At 35.5% G+C, this 22,912-nt stretch overlaps 1 protein-coding gene across 1 annotated transcript in view; it reads right to left on the bottom strand.

The window, feature by feature from the left end:
- Nucleotides 1-22,912, bottom strand: part of ABCD3 (ATP binding cassette subfamily D member 3) — an 81,781-nt gene that overhangs the window by 16,437 nt on the left and 42,432 nt on the right. The window contains exons 6-16 of the mRNA XM_024751282.1: nt 21,539-21,636; nt 21,062-21,185; nt 18,837-18,893; nt 16,742-16,884; nt 13,999-14,068; nt 11,664-11,733; nt 11,482-11,579; nt 11,278-11,369; nt 9,601-9,692; nt 9,451-9,514; nt 9,259-9,322 (exon numbers count right to left, since the gene is read on the bottom strand). Coding sequence (XP_024607050.1) covers nt 9,259-9,322; nt 9,451-9,514; nt 9,601-9,692; nt 11,278-11,369; nt 11,482-11,579; nt 11,664-11,733; nt 13,999-14,068; nt 16,742-16,884; nt 18,837-18,893; nt 21,062-21,185; nt 21,539-21,636 — 972 coding nt within the window. The remainder of the gene's footprint in view (nt 1-9,258; nt 9,323-9,450; nt 9,515-9,600; nt 9,693-11,277; nt 11,370-11,481; nt 11,580-11,663; nt 11,734-13,998; nt 14,069-16,741; nt 16,885-18,836; nt 18,894-21,061; nt 21,186-21,538; nt 21,637-22,912) is intronic.

Raw genomic sequence — 22,912 nt, 5'->3', positions numbered from 1 at the left:
AAACAGAATGAACAGAAATGAAGACAGACTGAGAGACCTCTGGAACAACATTAAACACATGAACATTCACATTACAGGGGTCCCAAGAAGAAGAAGAAGAAGAGAGAGAGAAAGGACCCGAGAAAATATCTGAAGACATTACAGTCTAAAACTTTCCTTAACATGGGAAAGAAAATAGCCACCCAAGTCCAGGAAGCGCAGAGAGTCCCACACAGGATAAACCCAAGGAGAAACACGCCAAGACACATAATAATCAAACTGGCAAAAATTAAAGACAAAGAAAAATTATTAAAAGCAACAAGGGAAAAATGAAAAATACAAGAGAACTCCCATAAGATTAACAGCTGATTTCTCAGCAGAAACTCTACAAGCCAGAAGGGAGTGGCATGATATATCTAAAGTACAACTAAGATTACTTCCCTGGCAAGGATTTCATTCAGATTCAGTGGAGAAATCAATAGCTTTACAGACAAGCAAAAGCTAAGCGAATTCAGCACCACCAAACCAGCTCTACAACAAATGCTAAAGGAACTTCTCTAGGTGGGAAACATAAGAGAAAAAAAGGACATATAAAACCAAACCCCAAACAAATCAGAAAATGGTAATAGGAACATACATGTTGATAAATACCTTAAACGTGAATGGATTAAATGCTCCAACCAAAAGACACAGGCTTGCTGAATGGATACAAAAACAAGACCCATAAATATGCTGTCTACAAGAGACCCACTTCAGACCTAGGGACACATGCAGACTGAAAGTGAGGGGATGGAAAAAGATATTCCATGCAAATGGAAATGAAAAGAAAGCTGGAGTAGCAAAACTCATATCAGATAAAATAGACTTTAAAATAAAGAATGTTACAAGAGACAAGGAAGGACACTACATAATGATCAAGGGATCAATCCAAGAAGAAGATATAACAATTATAAATATATATGCACCCAACACAGGAGCACCTCAATACATAAGGCAAGTGCTAACAGCTATAAAAGAGGAAATCAACGGTAACACAACAATAGAGGGGGACTTTAACACCTCACTTACACCAATGGACCAATAATCCAGACAGAAAACTAATAAGGAAGCACAAACTTTAAATGACACAACAGACCAGACAGATTTAATTGATATTTACAGGACATTCCATCCAAAAACAGCAGATTACACTTTCAAGTGCATATGGAACATTCTCCAGGGTAGATCAGACCTTGGGTCACAAATCAAACCTCGGTAAGTTAAGAACACTGAAATCATAGCAAGCATCTTTTTCAACCACAACACTATGAGATTAGAAATCAATTACAGGGGAAAAAACGTGAAAAACACAAACACATGGAGGCTAAACAATACATTAATAAATAACCAAGAGATCACTGAAGAAATCAAAGAAGAAATCAAAAACTACCTAGAGACAAATGACAATGAAAACACAACGACCCAAAAGCTATGGGATGCAGCACAAGCAGGTCTAAGAGGGAAGTTTAGAGCAACACAATCCTACCTCAAGAAACAAAAAAAATCTCAAATAAGCAATCTAAGCTTACACCTAAAGGAACTAGAGAAAGAACAACAAACAAAACCCAAAGTTAGTAGAAGGAAAGAAACCATAAAGATCAGAGCAGAAATAAATGCAATGGAAAAAAAGAAATGAATCAATACTGTGAAAATGACTATACTACCCAAAGCAATCTACAGAGTCAATGCAATTCCTACCAAATTACCAATGGCATTTTTTACAGAAATAGAACAAAAAAATCTTAAAATCTGTATGGAGATACAAAAGACCCTGAATAGCCAAAGCTAGCTTGAGGGAAAAAAATGGAGCTGGAGGAATCACACTCCCTGACTTCAGACTATATCACAAAGCTACAGTAATCAAGACAATATGGTAGGGGCTTCCCTGGTGGCAAGGTGGTTAAGAATCTGCCTGCCAATGTAAGGGACACGGGTTCGAGTCTGGCCCAGGAAGATCTCACATACCGCAGAGCAACGAAGCCCATGCGCCACAACTACTGAGCCTGAGCTCGAGAGCCCACAAGCCACAACTACTGAGCCCACGTGCCACAACTACTGAAACCTGCGCGCCTAGAGCCCGTGTCTGCAACAAGAGAAGCCACGACAATGAGAAGCCCGCACACAGTAACGAAGAGTAGCCCTGGCTCACCGCAACTAGAGAAAGCCCGTGCACAGCAATGGAGACCCAACACAGCCAAAAATTAAAAATAAAATAAAATAAAGACAATATGGTATTAGCATAGAAACAGAATATAGATCAGTGGAACAGGATAGAAAGCCCAGAGATAAACCCATGCACCTATGGTCAACTAATCTACGACAAAGGAGGCATGGATATATAATAGAGAAAAGACAGCCTCTTCAATAAGTGGTGCTGGGAAAACTGGACAGCTACATGTAAAAGAATGAAATTAGAACACTCCCTAACACGATACACAAAAAATAAACTCAAAATGGATTAAAGACCTAAATTTAAGACCAGACACTATAAAACTGTTAGAGGAAAACACAGGAAGAGGACTTGAAATAAATCACAGCAAGATCTTTTTTTATCCACCTCCTAGAGTAATGGAAATAAAAACAAAAATCAAGAAATGGGATCTAATGAAACGTCAAAGCTTTTGCACAGCAAAGGAAACTATAAACAAGACAGAAAGACAACCCTCAGAATGGGAGAAAATATTTGCAAACAAATCAATGGACAAAGTATTAATCTCCAAACTATATAAACAGCTCATGCAGCTCAGTATTAAAAAGAACAAACAACACAATCAAAAAATGGGCAGAAGACCTAAATAGACATTTCTCCAAAGAAGACATACAGATGCCCAAGAGGCACATGAAAAGCTGCTCAACATTACCAATTATTAGAGAAATGCAAATCAAAACTACAATGAGGTATCACCTCACACCAGTTAGAATGGGCATCATCAGAAAATCCACAAACAACAAACGCTGGAGAGGGTGTGGAGAAAAGGGAACCCTCTCGCACTGTTGGTGGGAATGTAAATTGATACAGCCACTATAGAGAACAGCATGGATGATCCTTAAAAAATTAAAAATAGAATTACCATATGACCCAGCAATCCCACTACTGGGCAGACAGCCAGAGAAAACTGTAATTCAAAAAGACACACGCACCACAATGCTCGCTGCAGCACTATGTACAATAGCCAGGTCATGGAAGCAACCTAAATGCCCATGAACAGGCGAATGGATAAAGAAGATGTGGTACATATATACAATGGAATATTACTCAGCCATAAAAAGGAACGAAATTGGGTCATTTGTCGAGACGTGGATGGACCTGGAGACTGTCATACAGAGTGAAGTAAGTCAGAAAGAGAAAAACAAGTATCGTATATTAATGCATATATGTGGAATCTAGAAAAATGGTGCAGATGAACTGGTTTGCATGGCAGAAATAGAGACACAGATGAAGAGAACAAACGTATGGACACCAAGGTGAGGGAAACGGAGGTGGGGGGCAGGAGTGGGGGGCAGGGTGGTGGTGGTATGAAATGGGAGATTGGGATTGACATATATACACTAATATGTATAAAAGAGATAACTAATAAGAACCTGCTGTATAAAAATAAAATAAAATTTAAAATAAATAAACAAACAAACAATATATCACAGATATTCTTTCAGGTCAGTATATTCAGATTCTCCCCATTCCTCTCTTAATGCCTGCAATGTATTCCATAGTAAGGATGTATCATAACGTATTTAAATACTCTCCTTTTGTTAAATATTTAGGTCATCTGCATTTTGCTTGCTCTTTTAATAATACTGCAATGAAGCTCTGAGAGTGCAAACTGATGCACTGGTGAGAAATACTTCTACAGATCAGATTCTTAGAAATTATGTATTGTATCAAAGTACATATGCATTATAAATATTTATAAGTGCCACCAAATTGCTCTGCAACAACGTAAAGTTAAATGAAAAATGTCAACAGTGGTTGATTTCTAAGCTTATGGTCTTATCTGAGTTAATCAACCTGGTGATGAATCAAAAAACCTGAGTCATAATTGTAGCTCACACAGCAATGTATCACAGCAGGAAAAGACAACAGAGAGATATGAGTTACCCTGGCTGTGGAACCTGCCTTTTTTAAACTGTTGAGCCTTAGGTTCCTATTTTTTAATTCAATGAATATGTATTGAATACTCAGTGTCTGGCTCTGTTCGAGGCAATGCAGCTACATTAGTGAGTAAAAGAGACCAAAGAAACCCAAAGAACAACAAAAAAACACAACAAAATCCTTACCCTTACCAGTACACATTCTAGTGGGAGAGACATACAATAAGGAATATGCATAATAAATAAGTAAATTAAACAGTATGTTAGAAAATAAGTGCTACAGGGAAAAAAATAGATAAAGGTAAAAAAAACTGTGTGTGGGGGGGTGGGTTGCATTTTTAAGGTGGTCAGGCCAGGCCTCACTGAAAATGACAACTGGGCAAAGCTGTGAAAGAAAGAGTGAACCAGAAGTTTATCTGGAGGGACTGTTGCAGTCCCAACCCTACCCACAAAAAGTAGCTACAAAGGCTGAAGCAGGAATGTACCTGTCCTATTCAAAAACCAGAAAGGATTCAGCTGAAGAAGAATGAGCAGGAGGGAAGAGTAGTAGGAAATGAGCTCAGAGAGGTCAGAGGTGGTGGCAGGGTAACGGCAGGTAAACACTATAGGGTGCTGTAAGCCACTGAAAGAACTTTTTCTGATGGAATGCAGAGCCTTCTGCGTTATTCAAAATAGTCGAAAGTGGAAGCAACCCAAGTGGATAAATGAATAAACAAAATGTGGCATATACATACAATGGAATATTATTATTCAGCCTTAAAAGGAATGAAATTCTGGTACACACCACAACGTGAATGAACCTGAAGACACGATGCTAAGTGAGATATGCCAGACACAAAAGGACAGATGTTATGATTCCATTCACATGAGGTACCCAGACTAGGCAAATTCAGTGAGACAGAAAGTAGAACAGAGGTTACCAGGGACTAAGGGGTGGGGAGAAACGAGTTACTGTTTAATGGGTACAGAGTTTCTCTTTGCTGTGAGGAAAAAGTTCTGAAGATAGAGGTGATGGTTGCACAACACACTAAATGTACTTAATGCCACTGAACTGTATACTTCAAAATAGTTAAAATGGTAAATTTTATGTTGTATATTAGAAAATGAGCTATTCTGAATGACTTTTCCAGACATTTGTCTTTTTTTCTGAGAAATTATTTCGAAGAGTTATTTTGATGGACTTCTTCTAAATACATATTTCTTTTTCCTATAAAATTGAATATAGTGAATATTCCTAGTAATACATTATATATAATAATTGTACTCTACTATAAAAGTGTTTCCCCTAGGAGCACCTTAAAGTTCAGAGAACGATTAATTAAATGGTTCCCTAGCACTCTGATTTACTTAGGTAATGTTAGCCATATGTACTGTTCTCTGCACCTAACTGCTTACTGTGGCTTTCACTGATATCCAATACCCCTCCACATTACTTGGTGCAACACGCCAGGAAACCTCAAAACCAAGTTTGTAATGATGTGTATAAATAGTAACTAGAGTTACTGAAATCCTTAGGTACTCTTCTATGCACAAATGTCTTAGACTCAGCATTAACTTTTCTTTACTCCGTGGCTTTTGATAATGTTGGACAAAACTTCCAATTATGACATCAGCCATGGTAAGCCAGTGATAATTTTTCCAAATTAAAGATTTGTAAAAACATGTATTTTTTTTTCTGGGTTGAATTAAGACTAAAAGCCAAGGGTTCCTTTCACTGAAAACCAGTTATTAAGTTCTTAATAACACTCTATTTTTAAATTTTTTAAATATAAATTTATTTTATTTATTTATTTTTGGTTACGTTGGGTCTTCATTGCTGCGCACAGGCTTTCTTTAGTTGTGGTGAGCGGGGGCTACTCTTTGTTGCAGTGTGCTTCTCATTGTGGTGGCTTCTCTTGCTGCAGAGCATAGGCTCTAGGGACAGGCTTCAGTAGCTGTGGAGCACGGGCTTAGCTGCTCCACGGCATGTGGGATCTTCCTGGACCAGGGCTGGAACCAGTGTCCCCTGCACTGGCAGGCGGATTCTTAACCACTGAACCACAAGGGAAGTCCCAACAACACTCTATTATTGAGGATCCTGGATTGCTTTACTGGGGCAACGAATGCTTTGAACCACCATATCTTTACCAATAAAAATATTCCCCCAGAAATATCACTTCTTGATAAATCCTACTTCCTATAAATTTACTATAATAAAACATCAAAATATTCTACACATAAATATGATTTAAATAAAAGAGAGATTACATGAAAGTATGCTGTTTACGAAGATTTACTTAGGCTTCTTTAAACATTAAAATATGCTCACTTACTGAAAAGGTAAAAATTTTAGTAAGTTACAAAGTACTATTTTAATGCCCACATTATAACCTACAAGTAGTTATTTCTTAGGGTTTCTCCAGTCTATATAAATAGGCCATTGCTGAGGGAGCTTATAAAGGAATAAGATATAAAATCTCCTATCTCAAAGAAGCTTACATTATTTGATTATTAGGTAACCCAAAAGGCACACTGATCATAAAGTAGGACACATTAATTTGTGATGGCCAAGTCTCAGTTTTATCATGCCTCTTTGCAGGAAAAAGGAATCTTTATTTTCAAGTAAGCCAGATGGATAGAAAACAATAAGATGTTACAAAGAAGTAATGGATGTTTGTTGAATTAAAAAACAAAATAAAACAATGTTAAAAAAAATGATAGAAAGACAAAATAAATGAGAAAAAGCCAAGTCTAACTTAGAATACCCTAAGTCAGAAAGAGACAGAAGAGGAATTTGTAACAGTGGACCAAAAGTACAGAAGTCAAAGAAACAGCTCCAAGTGGAGGAGAAAACAATACAAGAATCACAGAATAGACAACAGTGATATGGAACATGGTCACAGAGTAAAAAAACTTAAACAAGCAGGGGTGTAACTGATAACTAAAATAAAACTTTCCAAAGTGAAACCAAAAGAAGAGCAAAAAACTTAGGTCCTTTCTGAGACTAAAAGTGAAGTTATCAGGACTGGCCAGAAGTATACTAAAATTCAAACATAAAGGCTTTAAAGGGAAGGGCGGCTTTGGACTAAGATGAAAGGGACAGCATCAGTGTGGTAACACTATGACAAAGTGAGCATATCACAGACCATAATCATGATCTATTTATTCCACGTGGCTGTACACACAGATCCCAAATCTCTCCTCACTAGGCTCAAACCATGTGTGCATCTGTATTGTTGGCGTATTCTATGTCTGTGTAAAGACACAAGTGAGGGAAAGTAGGAGAAAGGGCTACGAGGATTCTTCAATGGAGAAATCTCAGGGCCCTTTTTACTCTTGGGTAGTGACAATAAAAGGGCTACTGGAAATCTATCAAAGATGGAGTTTTGAGCTCTGTTTTATTCCTGAAATCAAGCCCTGTAGGTGGCCACCTACTTTGCCAAGGGAGCAAAGCAGCACCTAGAGCTGTAGCTCTGACTGCAGCACCTGGAGCTAAATGAGAAAACACTTCTGTAATACTTGTGCCATTAAATATTTACCAAGTATATTCACATTTTCTGTACTTCCCTTTTTGTTTCCTGGCTTTAAAATAAACATGACAATATATAACACTCATTGTTGAATAAGTCCAAAGTACTTTGCATAACCAACACTTTTCATTTTTACAGTTCCTTAAAAAGAAAGTGGAGACGTACATAATAAATATACATGACTAAGAGTAGAAAAACTGAAGACTTACCTATAATTATAACACTTTGAAAACAAATCCAGTAATTATACTCCTTATTTTATAAACTATCAGACAACATTCCTTCAATAACAGCAGTTGAAAAGAATCTCCATATACAACACAAATTAGAGAGCACCATAAACCTAAGCATGTAGAGAATTCTAGAGCTGTGCTGTCCAATACAATAGCCACTAGTCACATGGCTATTTAAGGTCAAATTCATTAAAATTAAGTAAAATCTAAAATTCAGTTCAACTGTACTAGCCATATTTCAAGAATATGGCTACTATACTGGACAATGCAGATATAGAACATTTCCATCAAGCAGAAAGTGCTATTGGACAGTGTTATTCTAGAGTAATGGTATCTGGAACTGGAGAGACAGCCCACATGATAGCCATCTGTTACTAATCTTCAAGATTTTCAGATGTGAACTATTCGTAAAGTCACAATAGACACATAACCTAAATAGTAACCCTTAGGTCTGCAGGAGTCTTATAAAATCATACAGTAACAATAATTCTCAGCTTTTGCTTTTGCTTTTTCATTTGGCCTGCCATATTCCCATTTGGTTAACAGACTATATTGATCAGCACCACAATTCACTTGGCTCGAGATGTTATGTGTCTTGGGTGAGTGGCAATCTGCAGCGCTATTGTGCTGCTCTTCCACTGTTTTCATCAGTAATATGAAAGTCTGTGTTTTGTTTTTATAGGTACAGATCCTCCTATACCATCAAAATACTACCAAATGGTAAATTATTTTAATTTAAAGAGACTAATGTTATATTTGCATGTTTAAATATTCATCTTACATCGGAGATTCCAATTATCTATATCTTCTATGGCTTTCTTCAGATGGACTTATTTGCAAAAGATTTTTGATAGTAGTATTTGAAACTTTAAAGTCCTGTCAAATAAGAAAAATAAATTTCTATTTCAAAGACTTACTTTTTATTTTTTTCTTCCAGTTTTATTGAGATATCATTGACATGCAACACTGTCTAAGTTTAAGGTGTACAGCATAATGATTTGACTTCCATACACCATGAAATGATTATCACAGTAAGTTTAGTGACCATCCATCATCTCATACAGATACAAAATTAGAGAAATAGAAAAAGAATTTGTGTGTGTGATGAGAACTCCTAGGGTTTACTCTCTTAACAACTTTTCTATATGACATACGGCAGTGTTTTTATATTGGTCATGTTGTACATTACATCCCTGGTACTTATTTATCTTATAACTGGAAATTTACAGTACCTTATGACTACCTTAATCGAAGGCAGTCCTCCTTTATAAAGACTTACTTTTTAAAGCAATTTTGTGGGTTCAGAAACTAAATGAAGCCTTAAAATTATGTTAAATATTCAGACAACAGTTCTTCATTTCACATTTTGAAGATGATTTAAGCTTTTATATAACCACGTAAAAACTTACTTCAAAATTAAGGTCTCGAATCAAGATATCTCCATTTGGCGTTGCTAAAGGAACATGATCAAATCTATAGAGGAAATTAATAAAAAGAGAATAATTTTACATTAAACACTAAGCAGATGTAGCTGAAAGAGAAAGGCTACTGTGTAGTTTAACAGATATTTATGGTGCTAAAGAACCCTTTTCTGTACGTACTTTATAATGTTATCTGCATTGATGATTTCTCCAACACCAGGTATCAAGGGAATGCCTTGTGCTCCTTCAATACATTAAATGGAAAAATCAGTATTAAAGCATCATGGCATGTCAGCAAAAACTTATGTGACCTAGTGCATTCATATTTACCTTTTTCCTGTTGTGAGACCATGGTGCGTTCATATTTGCCCTGATTTAAATCCTTTAGTACTTGCATTATTTCTGTAATCCGAGCAGTAAAGCTAAAGAAAAAGAGAAGTCATAATCAAAACTCCAAAGGCTATATATTTAATTTTTATTATTTATTTATTTGAATATAATTGACATATAACATTAAGTTCATATTTTTTACTTTATACAAATCTAACTCAAGTTTCTAAACTTATCATTTAGTTTAAATGAGATAACTTAAAAGACATCTCATCAACATAAAGTATTAGTACACGTTTTATTATTATGCTTCAATAGGAGAGCAGGAACACGCGGCTAAGAAAAGAGGTCTCATAGGGTCCCACCTCAACAGATACTTCATTAATAGGCAAATCAAGAAGGTTCTCTGCCACTAGAATTTTAAGGAATTTTCTAGTAAATACTATAAAAGGACTAATGCTAGTGCATTCCTTAGGTCCAGGAAGCATGGACCCTGAGTTCCTGCTGGAGCGAGTCATAAAGCCTTGGATAAAGTTGGTTTTTCTCTCTGAGGACATCATTTATTTTAAGTATGCCAAATGCACACTGCTTCCCTGCAAACATGGAAGAATCTGGAGGATTCCTCTCTTTCTTCCTCTGAAGAGGGAAAAAAGATGGAAGTGTTCTTAATATTAGAGAGAAATCACTGTGGTGATAGAAATCAAAACTAATGACAAGAAGTTGAGGAGGAGAAGAATGATATGATGGTCGAAGAGAAAGCACTCTAACCAGAGAAGCAAACAGGATCATTCTGTGAATAACAAGCAGAAACTTCCTAAAGGAACAGAAGCATTCCATATGCTAGGAGCTGTAAAGGCATGAGAAAGTTATTAACAAGTAGGGAGAATGTCAGCATTCTCAAGAGAGAGACTCCTCATAGTAGTTTATAACTTCTTATAACTACCTTGCCGTGAAGACCTTAACTGCCAAAGGAGTAGAGAAGAAGGAACAGAGGAAACAGGCAGACTAATCACAGGCCTGGGAAAGATCCAAAGACATCTAATTTCTTCAGATGACCTGAAACTTACGGTGCTTTTTTTTTTATTATACTTTTTTTGACACCATACCAAGCCCTTTATATTAGACCCTGAAATTTTGAAATATTTAACTCCATTTGATGGTCTAAGAACAATTTTACTAGACACCCTGACCATATTTACAACTAGACCTACAGCTACCATAAGGTAACTTTTCACTTTTTTCATTAAAATCAACTTCATCCTTGTTTATCTTTTGCTGAGTTGCCAGGTATCAAAGACCTAAGGAAAAAAAAGTCTGGTAGGGGACAAAAAAGTTCAAACGAGAAAATTCTATCCACTAACTTAATTTTCTGTGAATCAAGGAAAGACTGCCCCAATTCGACATTTCCCAGCTTACTGAATACCAGTGTCCACAGAACAGACAGCTTGAGAACAACTAACCTAGTTTAAGGCTCCAAACAGCTATCTTAAGGAAACATGGAAACTTCACTATCAAAGAAAAATCTTCCTAATTTTCTATCAAAACCAGCTTGCAAGAGCAAGAAATACGGGGCTTCACTGCCCCTTATCTCAACCTCAACTGGGCACAATCATTAAGGATAACATATTTGAAAAAAATTATTCTCTGCAATTGCTCATTATTACTAATCTTACTTACCCAGCCAATCTTGTCATTTCACGGCCAGCCAAAACTATTCGACCCAGAGCTTGAGACATTCGCAAAAGCATTCTTCCACTTTGGTAGTAATCCTGACATAGAAATAAATATTAGTTTTCACTTACATCTCTAAGATTAAAACTAGCTTTTCTTTATTGTTATATTTAAAATTTCAATTGAGTATGACTACTACTACCACTTTACCTCCAAAAGTTCTGAATGTGAGCTTTTGAGATGTCGAGGATGAGACAAATCTAGGAAAGGACGACTGACAACTACGTAACCAACCACAGTGGCAAAATCTGAAACAAAACAGTTAAAAACATCAACAATACTTCACTTTTCCCACAAATTCCATTCCACTACCTCTTTTAAAGCATACTTACATTTGGCAATTATGCTATCAACGAAGCCCATAGAAAACCGAAACAAAATGAAATTATGTAGGTGCTCCACCTGGCAGAAAGCAAAAACAAAAAATATATATACTTTCTGTATATTAAAAAAATGAATCTATCATGAGGACAAAAGAAACTAAATAATTTTTGTATTCAACAAGTATTAACTGAGTGCCTGTGATGTCTGATTACATTATACATCACATTTCATTGAGCGCAATGCTGATCACAGAACAGGTGCCAAACAAATACTTCATGAAACCATTTTTATGCAAACAGAATGGAAACTACTTAAAGAATATCAATGTGGTGTCCCTTGCACGTAACAGTACAATGATACTGTATTCATAATATTGTCAGATACATACTTGTTAAAACTGATCAATAATCAAAAGAAAAAGAACAGAAAGATGAGCTAATTTAGGTGAAACACCAGCTGTCTGGAAATAGCACTCAATGCTTTGCCTTAGTTGGAAACCTCTGGTCTGTGCTTTCTCTAAGAATTATATTACACTCAATCTGAACCAAGCGCTAATGATGCTGCACAGCCCGAGTCTGTAGCTTTAATCTCAGCATGCATTATCTCAAAATTACAAGTCTAAAAATGTATTTTATTCTGCATTTTTAATGTTCTTGACTTTTCCATCTATCATATTACTCAAGGTCCTGCATGATCCGGCACTGGTCTCTATCTTAAACCTCATCTGCTTCTACTTTGCTCTTTCTCACTGAGCTCCAGAAATATTGGTTCCTCAAACATGCTTCTGCCTTAAGGCTTTCCTCCTGCTGTTCCCTCCGCCAGGATTACCGTGTTCCTAGATATTTATATTCTGTGACTAACTCCCTTAATTCATATGGGTTTCTGATAAAATGCCACCTCTTTAAGAAAGACCTTCTTGCCATCCCCTACCTAAAATAGCTAGGCAACAGCCCCCATCATACTCTACCACTTTATTCCATTTTATTTTTGGTCACAAAATTCACTACAACCTGAAATCATATATTGTAAAATATCCAGTTGTTTACTTGTTTATTGTCTCCCCCACTAAAGCATGGATTTCCTGAGTACAGGGTAGCTTGCTCTTATTATCTTCTGTAAAAGAACAATGGCTGGAACATGTATTCAATGAATGACAGATGTTACATACTGAGCTCAATGCTGGAGATACAACAATGAATAAAGCAGACAAGGTCCCTGAGCTCATGGAATTCACATACTAATGAAAGAGACAAACTAGTAAACAAACAAAATAATTATAAATCACAATGTATGCTTTTAAGGAAGCAGATCATTAAAATGGGAAAATAACTGGTGGAGGCCATCAGAGAAGACAAGGCCTCAAAAAGGTGTTAACTTTGGGGCTGAAATCTAAAGGATAAGCATGGGCAAGCCATGTGAAGAGCGAACTAGTTAACAGCAGTCCCCTAGAACATTACCTTAAATGCATTTTATCAGTGAATACTATCAAAGTTCAGTCATGTTAAATATAAAAAAGGCAAAAATTCAATTTCTGAAATAATTTAAAATAACTTCTTTAACCTTTAAAAATCACCTCAAATATGTATTTAATTTCAAAAACTTCCACTAAAATGTAAGCTCCTTAAAGGGAGGATGTGGCCCATCACACACACCACTGTTATCACACTAATCACCTGGACAAGCACAGACACCTAGATGGTGCTCCGTATCTTTTGAATGAATAATCAATACAATTAATTAAATTCAAAACTTCCAAGCAGCAAGTAAATAAAAACCAAGGTATAGTTTTCATAAGAAACAACATTTATATTCTAAATCAAGGGTCAGCAAACTATGGCCCACAGTTCAAATCCAGCCTGTCACTTATTTTTGTAAATAAAGTTTTATTAGAACATAGCCACATCCATTCATTTAAATATAGAAATATGGCTACTCTTGAGTGGCAGAGTTGAACAGTTGCAGCAGAGACCATATGGCCTGAAAAGCCTTAACTATACATGTATTATCTTGCACATTACAGAAAATGTTTGCTGAACTGTGCTCACAGTATTTCCATGAATGCTACAGGAACAAATTCTTTCTGTAATAATCACTAAATAAGACTCCTAAGTAACTGCTTTAAAAGTACAGACAATTATTTTAATAAAACCTACCTATTTTTATAGTTGGGCAGCTTAATACATTGATTTGATAGTTTTTAGGAAAACACAGTATAAAAACTCTTTATAGTTAGTTATTTAAAAAATAAATATTTTAAAGATTAAAGGTATATGTATGTATCTTGGCAAAGGCCCCCAATTTTTTTTTCCATAAACACATGAGCCTCCATACATGTTATCTTACCAGTTTTCGGAAGACTGAGTGGATTGTCTGCTTTTCTCTTTTATTTCCATTGTAAAAGGCAATTTCTTCACTATTAAAGAAAATAATTTAGCAATTAATTTTAATGTTACCTAAGCCTGAAAAATAACTGAAATACCATATTTAATGACTGAATATTTGTATATAACTGGACATTTTGTGACTATGAGCTTATTGGGTACATCTCAAGCCACTATCTGTACCTAGCTCAACTGATCAGAGCACAGGTATACGCACCTGACTGGATCACAGACTGCACTACCGACATATGTTGCATATGCCACATATAGCCTGGCTGGAAAAGATATGCTGGGTTAATTCTCAGAAATGTGGATAAAGAAATAAGAAATATAATAAGAAATAAGAAGGAAGAAGGAAATTGCCATGACATATAGGAAGGCAGGACTAGGGCAGCCATTACTACAAACTGAGTACAGATCTAACCAGAAGGGAGAGGAGAAAACAACAGTTAGAAAAAAAAATAAGGTAGTGATGCCATGACATGCAGCCTTTAAAAGACAGAAAAGCAAACTAAGTCCTGCCCGCCTCACAGTGCCAGCTCCCAGGAGGCCTAGCTGAACAGTTGTTCTTATTCTCGGAACCCCAGCATAGCCTCGCAACTCCTCTTTCTTTGAGCTGATTTGAATGGGTACACAGGGGCCACAAGGATCTTAACTAGGAAAAAAGGGTCATTTTATGGATGAAAAAAGGTTACATATAGTTAACTAAATTTGCAGAAGTCATGGAGCTGGCAGGTCAAATAGCTGAAATTATAACTCGTATCTGACACTAAAGTCTAGTTTTCCACTCTATTCAGTGTAATGTAAACTCTCCCAGCAAAGTACCTCTTACAGCAGAGGAAAGTAAAGATTTACATAGGCATCTAGAAGGCACAGTTAAAACAGCTCTTAATAAACACACAATATTTCTTTAAAGTCTCTTTTTTCCCTTAAAAATGTATGTGAGTTTTATATTCTAGTCCAAAATGTACCTGTATTTTTTTCCATCATAAAAACAAGGTAGCCCCTACCTCAACCCATTCAAGTAAAATTAACTTTCCATAAACTTGCTTCGTGTTTGACCTGCCTTTCACAATTTCCCTTACACAATAATACATGGCCCCAGGGTATCAGAATCCCAGTTAAACACAATTCTATACCTATAATTTGTTTTCTTACTTCCTTTTACCTCCTCTGCATATTTAAGTCAGTGGAGAAAGATGAGGTGATAATTCTACTTCTCCTGAACATTTTAGCCTAAACCTAAAACCTGAAAGAACAGAACATCCCAGAATACTGACAACTGCCTATCCAACATTTATTCTCTGCCATGTCCTTCTTCCTAAGAGAACCCCAATTTTCTTAAAGTTCTCTATCCTTTTCTATGCATCCAAATGGTTGAGGAATGGCCTCAACTCCATCCACAGGGGAAGAGTTCCCAATGGTCTAAGCCAATCACTTTGCTGTAACTGCTTTAGTGATAATTCTGGCCAATGAGATGTGAAAGAAAGTCTGTTGTGGGGCTTCTGGCAAAGATTCCTTGCTCTCTTAAAGAGACAGCAGAAATGGTCTGTTTTTGTTTCTGGACTTTTTGCAGGGGAAGAGGGCTGGTGAGATCTAAAACTGCTTTTGCCATCTTGTGATCACAAAGAGAACTAGCCAGAGGAAAAGGGTAACATACAGAGGAGGACAGAGCCAAGAGAAGACCCAGACACCCCGATCATGCTGCGCATGAACTGCTCTATCTTTAAGAGTTTTTATGTGAAGTAGTAAATGTCTTTATTGTTGCAGCCACCTGAGTCAGGGTTTTCTGTTTCTTGCAATGGAAAGCATCCTAGCTGATACCATCTTTCATTCACTTGGCAGATCACCTCTCTACTCAACCTTCTATTCTTCTGTCTCCCTACAGCACAAAAACCCTATTTAGAACTGGTACTATTTTAGCAATCCAAGGAAATAAAGGAAGAGGGAACTGTTAAAAGAATAATTTCCTAAATAATTTTGTAATGCCAACAGGGTAGTAAATAAATATTAGGACCCTCAAGATGACTTAAGGTTGACAGATCATCAATATGCGAGAAAATGTATTGAGCACTTGCTACATATTAAAAACAGTGCTGGAAGCTTTATATATATTTCATATTTAATCCTCATGACAACCCTATATTATCTACCTAGCATAAACAAGAAAAGTGAGGCTATAAATAACTTCCCAAAACTTATATTAACTGATAAGTGGAGAAGGTAGCTTTTGAAACTAGTCAGGCTGGCTCTAACGCCCAATACTTCTTCCTTCTTTGGATTTTTAAACTGTCTGGAAAATAGGTAGAGACACATGCCGTGAGACTGAATTAACTTTGAGTATTCCACATACAGTCTCAAACAAAAAACATTTGTGGATAAATTGAGACAAAATTTTCTTTGAAGAAGTAAATTTGAATTTAAATTGTTTTTTGACTTTGCTTAAAGTGAAATCAACAGAAAGTTAGTCAATAGAAGACATGAAGAGGTAAATCAGGGATACTAAACAGTTAACAAGAAACAGGGTTAGAAACGTAGAGGATTACTACTTTATAAAACCGATATCCTTCATAATGTATATTTTCAAAAGAAGTAAATACACACAGACATAATTTCCGTGTTACTAGACTTTCTGGAGTCAGCTTACAGGACTTCAATAGCCATACAAAGGAATTTTTAGTACAGCCAAATACATTTGTACACACCTGTTTGTGATGAGCCGAGAATTAACGTATCTATACTCTCCTTCAAGCTTTTGCTCAGTTATTGTCATCTTACCAATGGGTCTTCTAATTCGAGTTAGGAATAGCCCAGAAACAAGCAAGTAGGCCATCATGCTTGCTGGGCCCTGTTATTATTGGGAGAGAAAGATATACAAAGGTCAAGGATATAATAAATTCACTGAATGCAACACACACAATTTATTATAATTAACTCCAGTTACTCTGAGAGAAATTTACTCTTTTGACTAATTTTTTCCCTTAATTGTTTCTTTTCTGAGAAATTACACACTGGGTCTTCTTTGTTTTTACTACTCATCTACTCCTCCTCCCACAACTCTTTTCCCCAGCTCTCCCAAATTTGCTCACTTAAAAACTCCTAATTGTAGTCCTCACTCTTTCTTTTACAGCACCTAAAACTCTTCTGATGGAACTCTTCTCGACACTTAATTCCACAACAACTCGCAAAACTTTTTTTTGCCTTCTCTTTGAATGTTAATACTCCCTGAGGTTTCCTCTTTCACTCCCTTCTCCTCCCAAATTTATACCTCTAATCCCATCACTCTTTAAGAATCCAAGATGTTATTTCCAAATACTTAACTGTACATCTGAAGCTTACTACTCTGTAGAACCTCAAGCTCAATTCCCCCAAATAAGCTCAATCTGCCTTTCCCTTCTCCTGTGTCTTGCTTCTAGCTGCCGTACTTTCTAATGTGGTAAAGTACCTCATCACGCACTGACCCTTCTAAGAGAGAAGCTTCAAGCTTGCCTTTCCAAGCTCATCGAAGGTACTTCCCTCATTCCCATATATATATCCTATGTTCTGCCATACTGAAATAACTGTTTCCTGCACGTGCCTTTCAATGAAGTTGTTCTTATGTCTGGCAAGCCTGACATGTCTAATGGAGGCCTACCCATCATCCTCAAAGCAGTGCAAATATCACCTCCAATTCTTCTGGACAATAAATACATTTCCACACTTCCATTACTGGACTTATCACTTATTACAATTGTCTGAATACCTACCCTTTCACCAGATCATAATCCCTCCTGAGTAGGAACTGTGTCTTACTCATCTTTTTATTCAGACAGTGTGTATGGAATATAGTATGTATTATTTTTAAATTCAATATGATTGATTCAATGCATTTCAACAATTACTAGAAGTATGGGCAAAAGAGATAACTAAAACATAGTTTCTACCTAAGAAATACAAAATCAGAAAATAACACATGGAGATATATTTAAATATAAACATAATACTTAAGTATTATAAACATGTAATAAGTACCATCAAAATATTACAATATACCGATAAAAGGCATTAAGCCTATTCACTTGTTTACAGTAAAAACAAGTTTTAAGAATGATTAAACCTGGCTTACGGGATATCAAAAGGTTAGGAAGATAGACAAGAAAATTAAAATAAAAAACTGCTTTCCCCAATGTTTTGGAACAGAACAAAAATCACTACATAAATTATTTATTAATCAACTACAGAAAGTATATACATACACATTTACATATACACATAAAACAACCACACTATTATATGATTGTTATAAATATATAACACTAATACTACATATTAAATGACTGAAGTTAGACTTCAACGAGAATACTCAGAATATAAAGGTCATTCTTACTATCACAAATGTCAGAGAAATACCTAATAAGGCTCATGGGATAGTCAACCATTTATATTATTATAAAATATTCTTGAAACTGTTATGGCCACTCTAAAAGTATTTAAACATTCAAATTTCATAGTAAAATAGCTATCTCCAAATTTCTTTTTAGACATTACTTTGCAACAATAAATACATGTATGTTCAATGTTTAAGCACTTCTGGTTGTTAAAGCCACAAAAATTTTCCAAGTGCCTGGCTTAAGCAAAATTAAAAAGCTAAATTAGAAAACTTTAAAAATCTCTAGTACAGTATTATTTTATAACCAGACTTTATTAGCTACACTTGTAAAAAATACATTCTTTGAGATACATAAAAATTCTTACAAACCATCCAGCTATTCACAGCACAGTACTGTAGCCATTTAAAAGACATTATGAAAGTAAACTTACCTGAGCTCCTATTGCACTTGTTAACTTGAAGATATACAAAACTATGTCTAAAAATGGCTGTAAAATAAACATCAGAAGGTTCAGAATTAAAAAGAACTAGATTGCCTAGACTGATAGCCAATAAACATGTTAAATACAAAATGCTATTCGACATTTAACACATAATTGTCAACATGCAGAGTTCCCACTATGTATAATGTACTGTAACAGTATGCAGCTCAATGAATACATAAAAGACACAGTTCTTACTCTCAAGAAACTCAAAATGGAGACAGCCTGACCAATGTCTACTGACCATCAACTGGGAAAAGTATTTACCACTTTCCATCAACTAAGGTAGCTCTACTGTGATAATTAGCCATTACTTACTTAGCAATTTCTCAATGTAGTATAAAGACACTGAATAAAATGACCTGAGTTTTAACCCCAAATCTACTAACAGCTTTTCTGGTTTCTATATATCTTCACCTGAAAAATGAGAGACTCTTTCTGCTCTTAACGTTGTCTGATTTTATCACAACATCTATATGTTGAAATATGGTGAGTGAGCTTATGAATCTCATTTTCTGACCTAAAACTCAAGCTCCTAGAACTAAAATAATACATTAATGTACTGCTCCTCACAACTGACATACCAAAAGCTGTACATATTTTGAACTGTTTTTCAAGAAACCCAAACTGTGTTCATTTACTTTAAGTCCATAGCCACTCCTTTCTGACTATATTAGGATAGGTGGCTTCATTTATTAATTGGCTTGTACTAAGATGAACCTTTTCTTTCTTGTCTTACGAATTATCAAGAAGTTAGATATATTTAGACATATACTTAGATATATAAAATTCAAGTACACTTAAGTTACTGACAAAAATAATGACTCAATTTAAGTCAGAGTTCAAACAATCAGATATTTTATAAACTAAATATACTGTCGTATATAGCACCACTACAATCAATTAATTTGATAATATTTTTCTTTACTACAGCTGTGACAAGTCCTGAGCTATGGACTTACTCAAGTGCCAAGATGTAATAAAGAATACACAACAATGTCTACAGAATTACATGAAAAATATTATATACAGCACTACACACACACACAGAGAGAACAAACTAAAATGTGGTGATGGGTGGAGGGAAAAAAGCAGCTGAATTACTGAACAACTTGCAGCTGTCTGAGTTTCTAGAGTTTGGATCAGTAAAGACGTAAAGAGAGCTAAATAAAGAACAAAGTTTGGCATGAAGTGAAAAGGTGTCCTAGCAGTGGGCCTATCAAGAGGGAAACAGATCGCTTTTCTTAGAACTGCCTATCCTCCTTCCATCCACATGGTTGAAATGGGAGCATTCCTATTCTTACAATGTGACCCAGCCCCTTGTGGTATATAGTTTTTTGTCTCAAGACTGGATATTTGGATCAATTGTGGTCTGAGGCAAGATACTATAAATGGTCCAATTTGAGACAAGCTCCGACCACAAACCAAGAACAGTCATGTGGACTGGATGGGAAATGGGGCATCTAAGATCAAGAGTGGCGGGGGAAATGCTGGGCAGACAGTCTTATAGATGCCCTCTACATGTGCTAGCCAACGCAGGAGGTAATGGCAAAGAAGATGGCTTAATGAGAAGACCACAGCAAAAAACTGTAAGGGTGGTGAGATAAGAAGAGGAAGTAAGAGCTGACATAATCAGCAGGAAGAAAACTAGTTAAGGTCAGAGTCAAAAGTTTTGGCAATATTCTGGAAAGGGGGCAAAAACAGTAATTAGAAAAAATTAGAAATGTACTAATATCTTGTGAAAATTTTTTGACTATTACTTAAATGATCTATTAGAGATACTGAAGCAGAGAATTGGGCAAGAATATGTCCTAGCCTAGGGTTATGAATGTAGAACTAAAAATAAATTGACCATGAATTTCTAACAACTGCCAGAAGTACACAGGTCAAGAGATAAAAATCCAAGTTTCTGTCGTTTTGCTGAAACCAGCCTGCAAAGTTCTTATAACATCTTTATAAGACACTAAATTCTCAGTTCTTGGCCAAAGCACCTCACACCAGTAATATAAAAAATTAAGTAACTGTAGTTAAAACTATTATAACAACTCTATAACTTTCTTATAAAAGCATTAAATACTTATATGCTGCTGTTATGTGCATCAAATCAATTCCATATAAATTTGCTTAGATTCAAAGATAAGCAAATTAACAACAATAAAAATAGAAAAACTTACCTTACTAAGATTTGAATACAGATCAACTACACTGTTACAAAACTTTTCTACATCTTGTGTAAGCAGCTGGTCTGGATTAGCTATTCTGTTGTCCAGATTTCCCATTTTATAATACGTGAAAGTTCTAAAATAACAATAAGAAGATGACTTTAAAACAAATGATTTTAAAAACAAAAAAATTCACATTATACTATGTAGTGCAAATTCATAGAAACAGAAAAATCTGGAGCTGGAAAAGACCCTAAAGATTGTCCTAATTTATTTTAGAGATGCAGATGCAAGTCTGGAGAAGGATCACTGGCCAATTAATGGAAGAGCCAGGATTAGATTCCAAATAGCTGATGTCTTTATATGCTTCTGGGTCTAAGAGCAATCCTCTTGAAAAACATATCAAATAAAAAAGAAAAACTTCTACATCTCAATATCATAAGTATTATTGTTTAAGTATTTTTAATATAAAAATAGGTTCTTACTTACTGGAGATACTCCTCATAGAGGTACTTAGTTAGTCTTACTCGGAAGCACAGTTTGAGCTCATTTAACCCAAACTTCAAGAAGTTATTAACCAGAGAAATCTAAAACAAACAAACACATATTATTGGTTTTGCTTCATTTCTACTTACTAAATTATAATTTATTTCCCTATCATTGATTTTGTCTCCAAATCCTATAAATTTTTTATAACTGATAGTACAAATTGATATAATTCAGTTCTGTTTTACTAAACATTTCCAAAGACACAAAGAGAACATGCTAAATCAAATGCAATTAGCTATATTACCCTTTACGTGGAAATTAATTTTAGAATATATTAATATTATTAATTATGAGAAGCACCTTGTTACCTTTTTAATTTTTTTTGGGGGGGGAGAGAGATATAAACAAGCCAAAGAGCAAATCTGTCACCTTTCTATCCAGTGTAAAGAACTTACTTTAGGAGTACTGACATTTATGCTTAGTATATCTTCTCTTTCCTGCTACCAGCACTACAGCCCTAGACAACGGAACTCTATACCCACTGTATTTGCATTTGTTAAAAAAATTACTACAAGTTTTATACCAACTAATGCCATCTTCTAGATTATTTCTGGAGTCAACTTTACTACTCTTTTCCACCATTATATTAAAATTAATTCTTCCATAGTTCTGAGGTCACATTTATATAAAAATTTTCTCAAGGAAACACTGGTCTTCTGCTGAATCTCCATCTTTGATTGACATCAATGCTGCTTTTCTCAATTTTCTATTTTAAAAGGTCTTCCATGTATGTCTATCCTCAAGCTTTATTAAATCTGACATATGTTCTAATTAATTAAGTTCTATAATCAAGCTCCTCCCTTTTACTCCCACACATACAGTACTAAAATTCTTATCGTGCCGATAAAATAGAATAAAGGTAAGACTCAAGCTAAGAAAACTACTTATGATTTGGACCACTTAACGTTTATTTTTAGTAAATTCGGACAATAAATTCCAATTAAATTACATTACATTACATTAGTGGTTCAAGTTACTGTAACAGTTTATGGCCTACAGCAATGATTCTCACCCAGGATTTCTGCCCTCAGCTCACTGCCCCACAACCTCACCTTAGCCCCCCACAGGCCACTTGGCAATGTCTGGAGACACTGAAGACATATTTTTTTGTTGTCACAACTGGGGGAGGGGTACTATTTCCATCTAGTGGGATGTTACTAAATATCTGAGAAACCCTGGCCTAATGGTCAAAGAAAAAATCATCTACACTTGTATACACCTACATATGTATGCAAAGAAACTGATCCAAACATAATTCCTTTAAAATTTTCTACCTAGTGTAAAGGTTTGCGCACTGAAAAACTCCACTATAAG

Source organism: Neophocaena asiaeorientalis, unplaced genomic scaffold, assembly GCF_003031525.2.
Source record: "Neophocaena asiaeorientalis asiaeorientalis breed wild unplaced genomic scaffold, Neophocaena_asiaeorientalis_V1.1 scaffold147, whole genome shotgun sequence".
Classification (NCBI taxonomy): Eukaryota; Metazoa; Chordata; class Mammalia; order Artiodactyla; family Phocoenidae; genus Neophocaena; species Neophocaena asiaeorientalis.
This window is presented reverse-complemented; position numbering and strand designations above follow the sequence as displayed.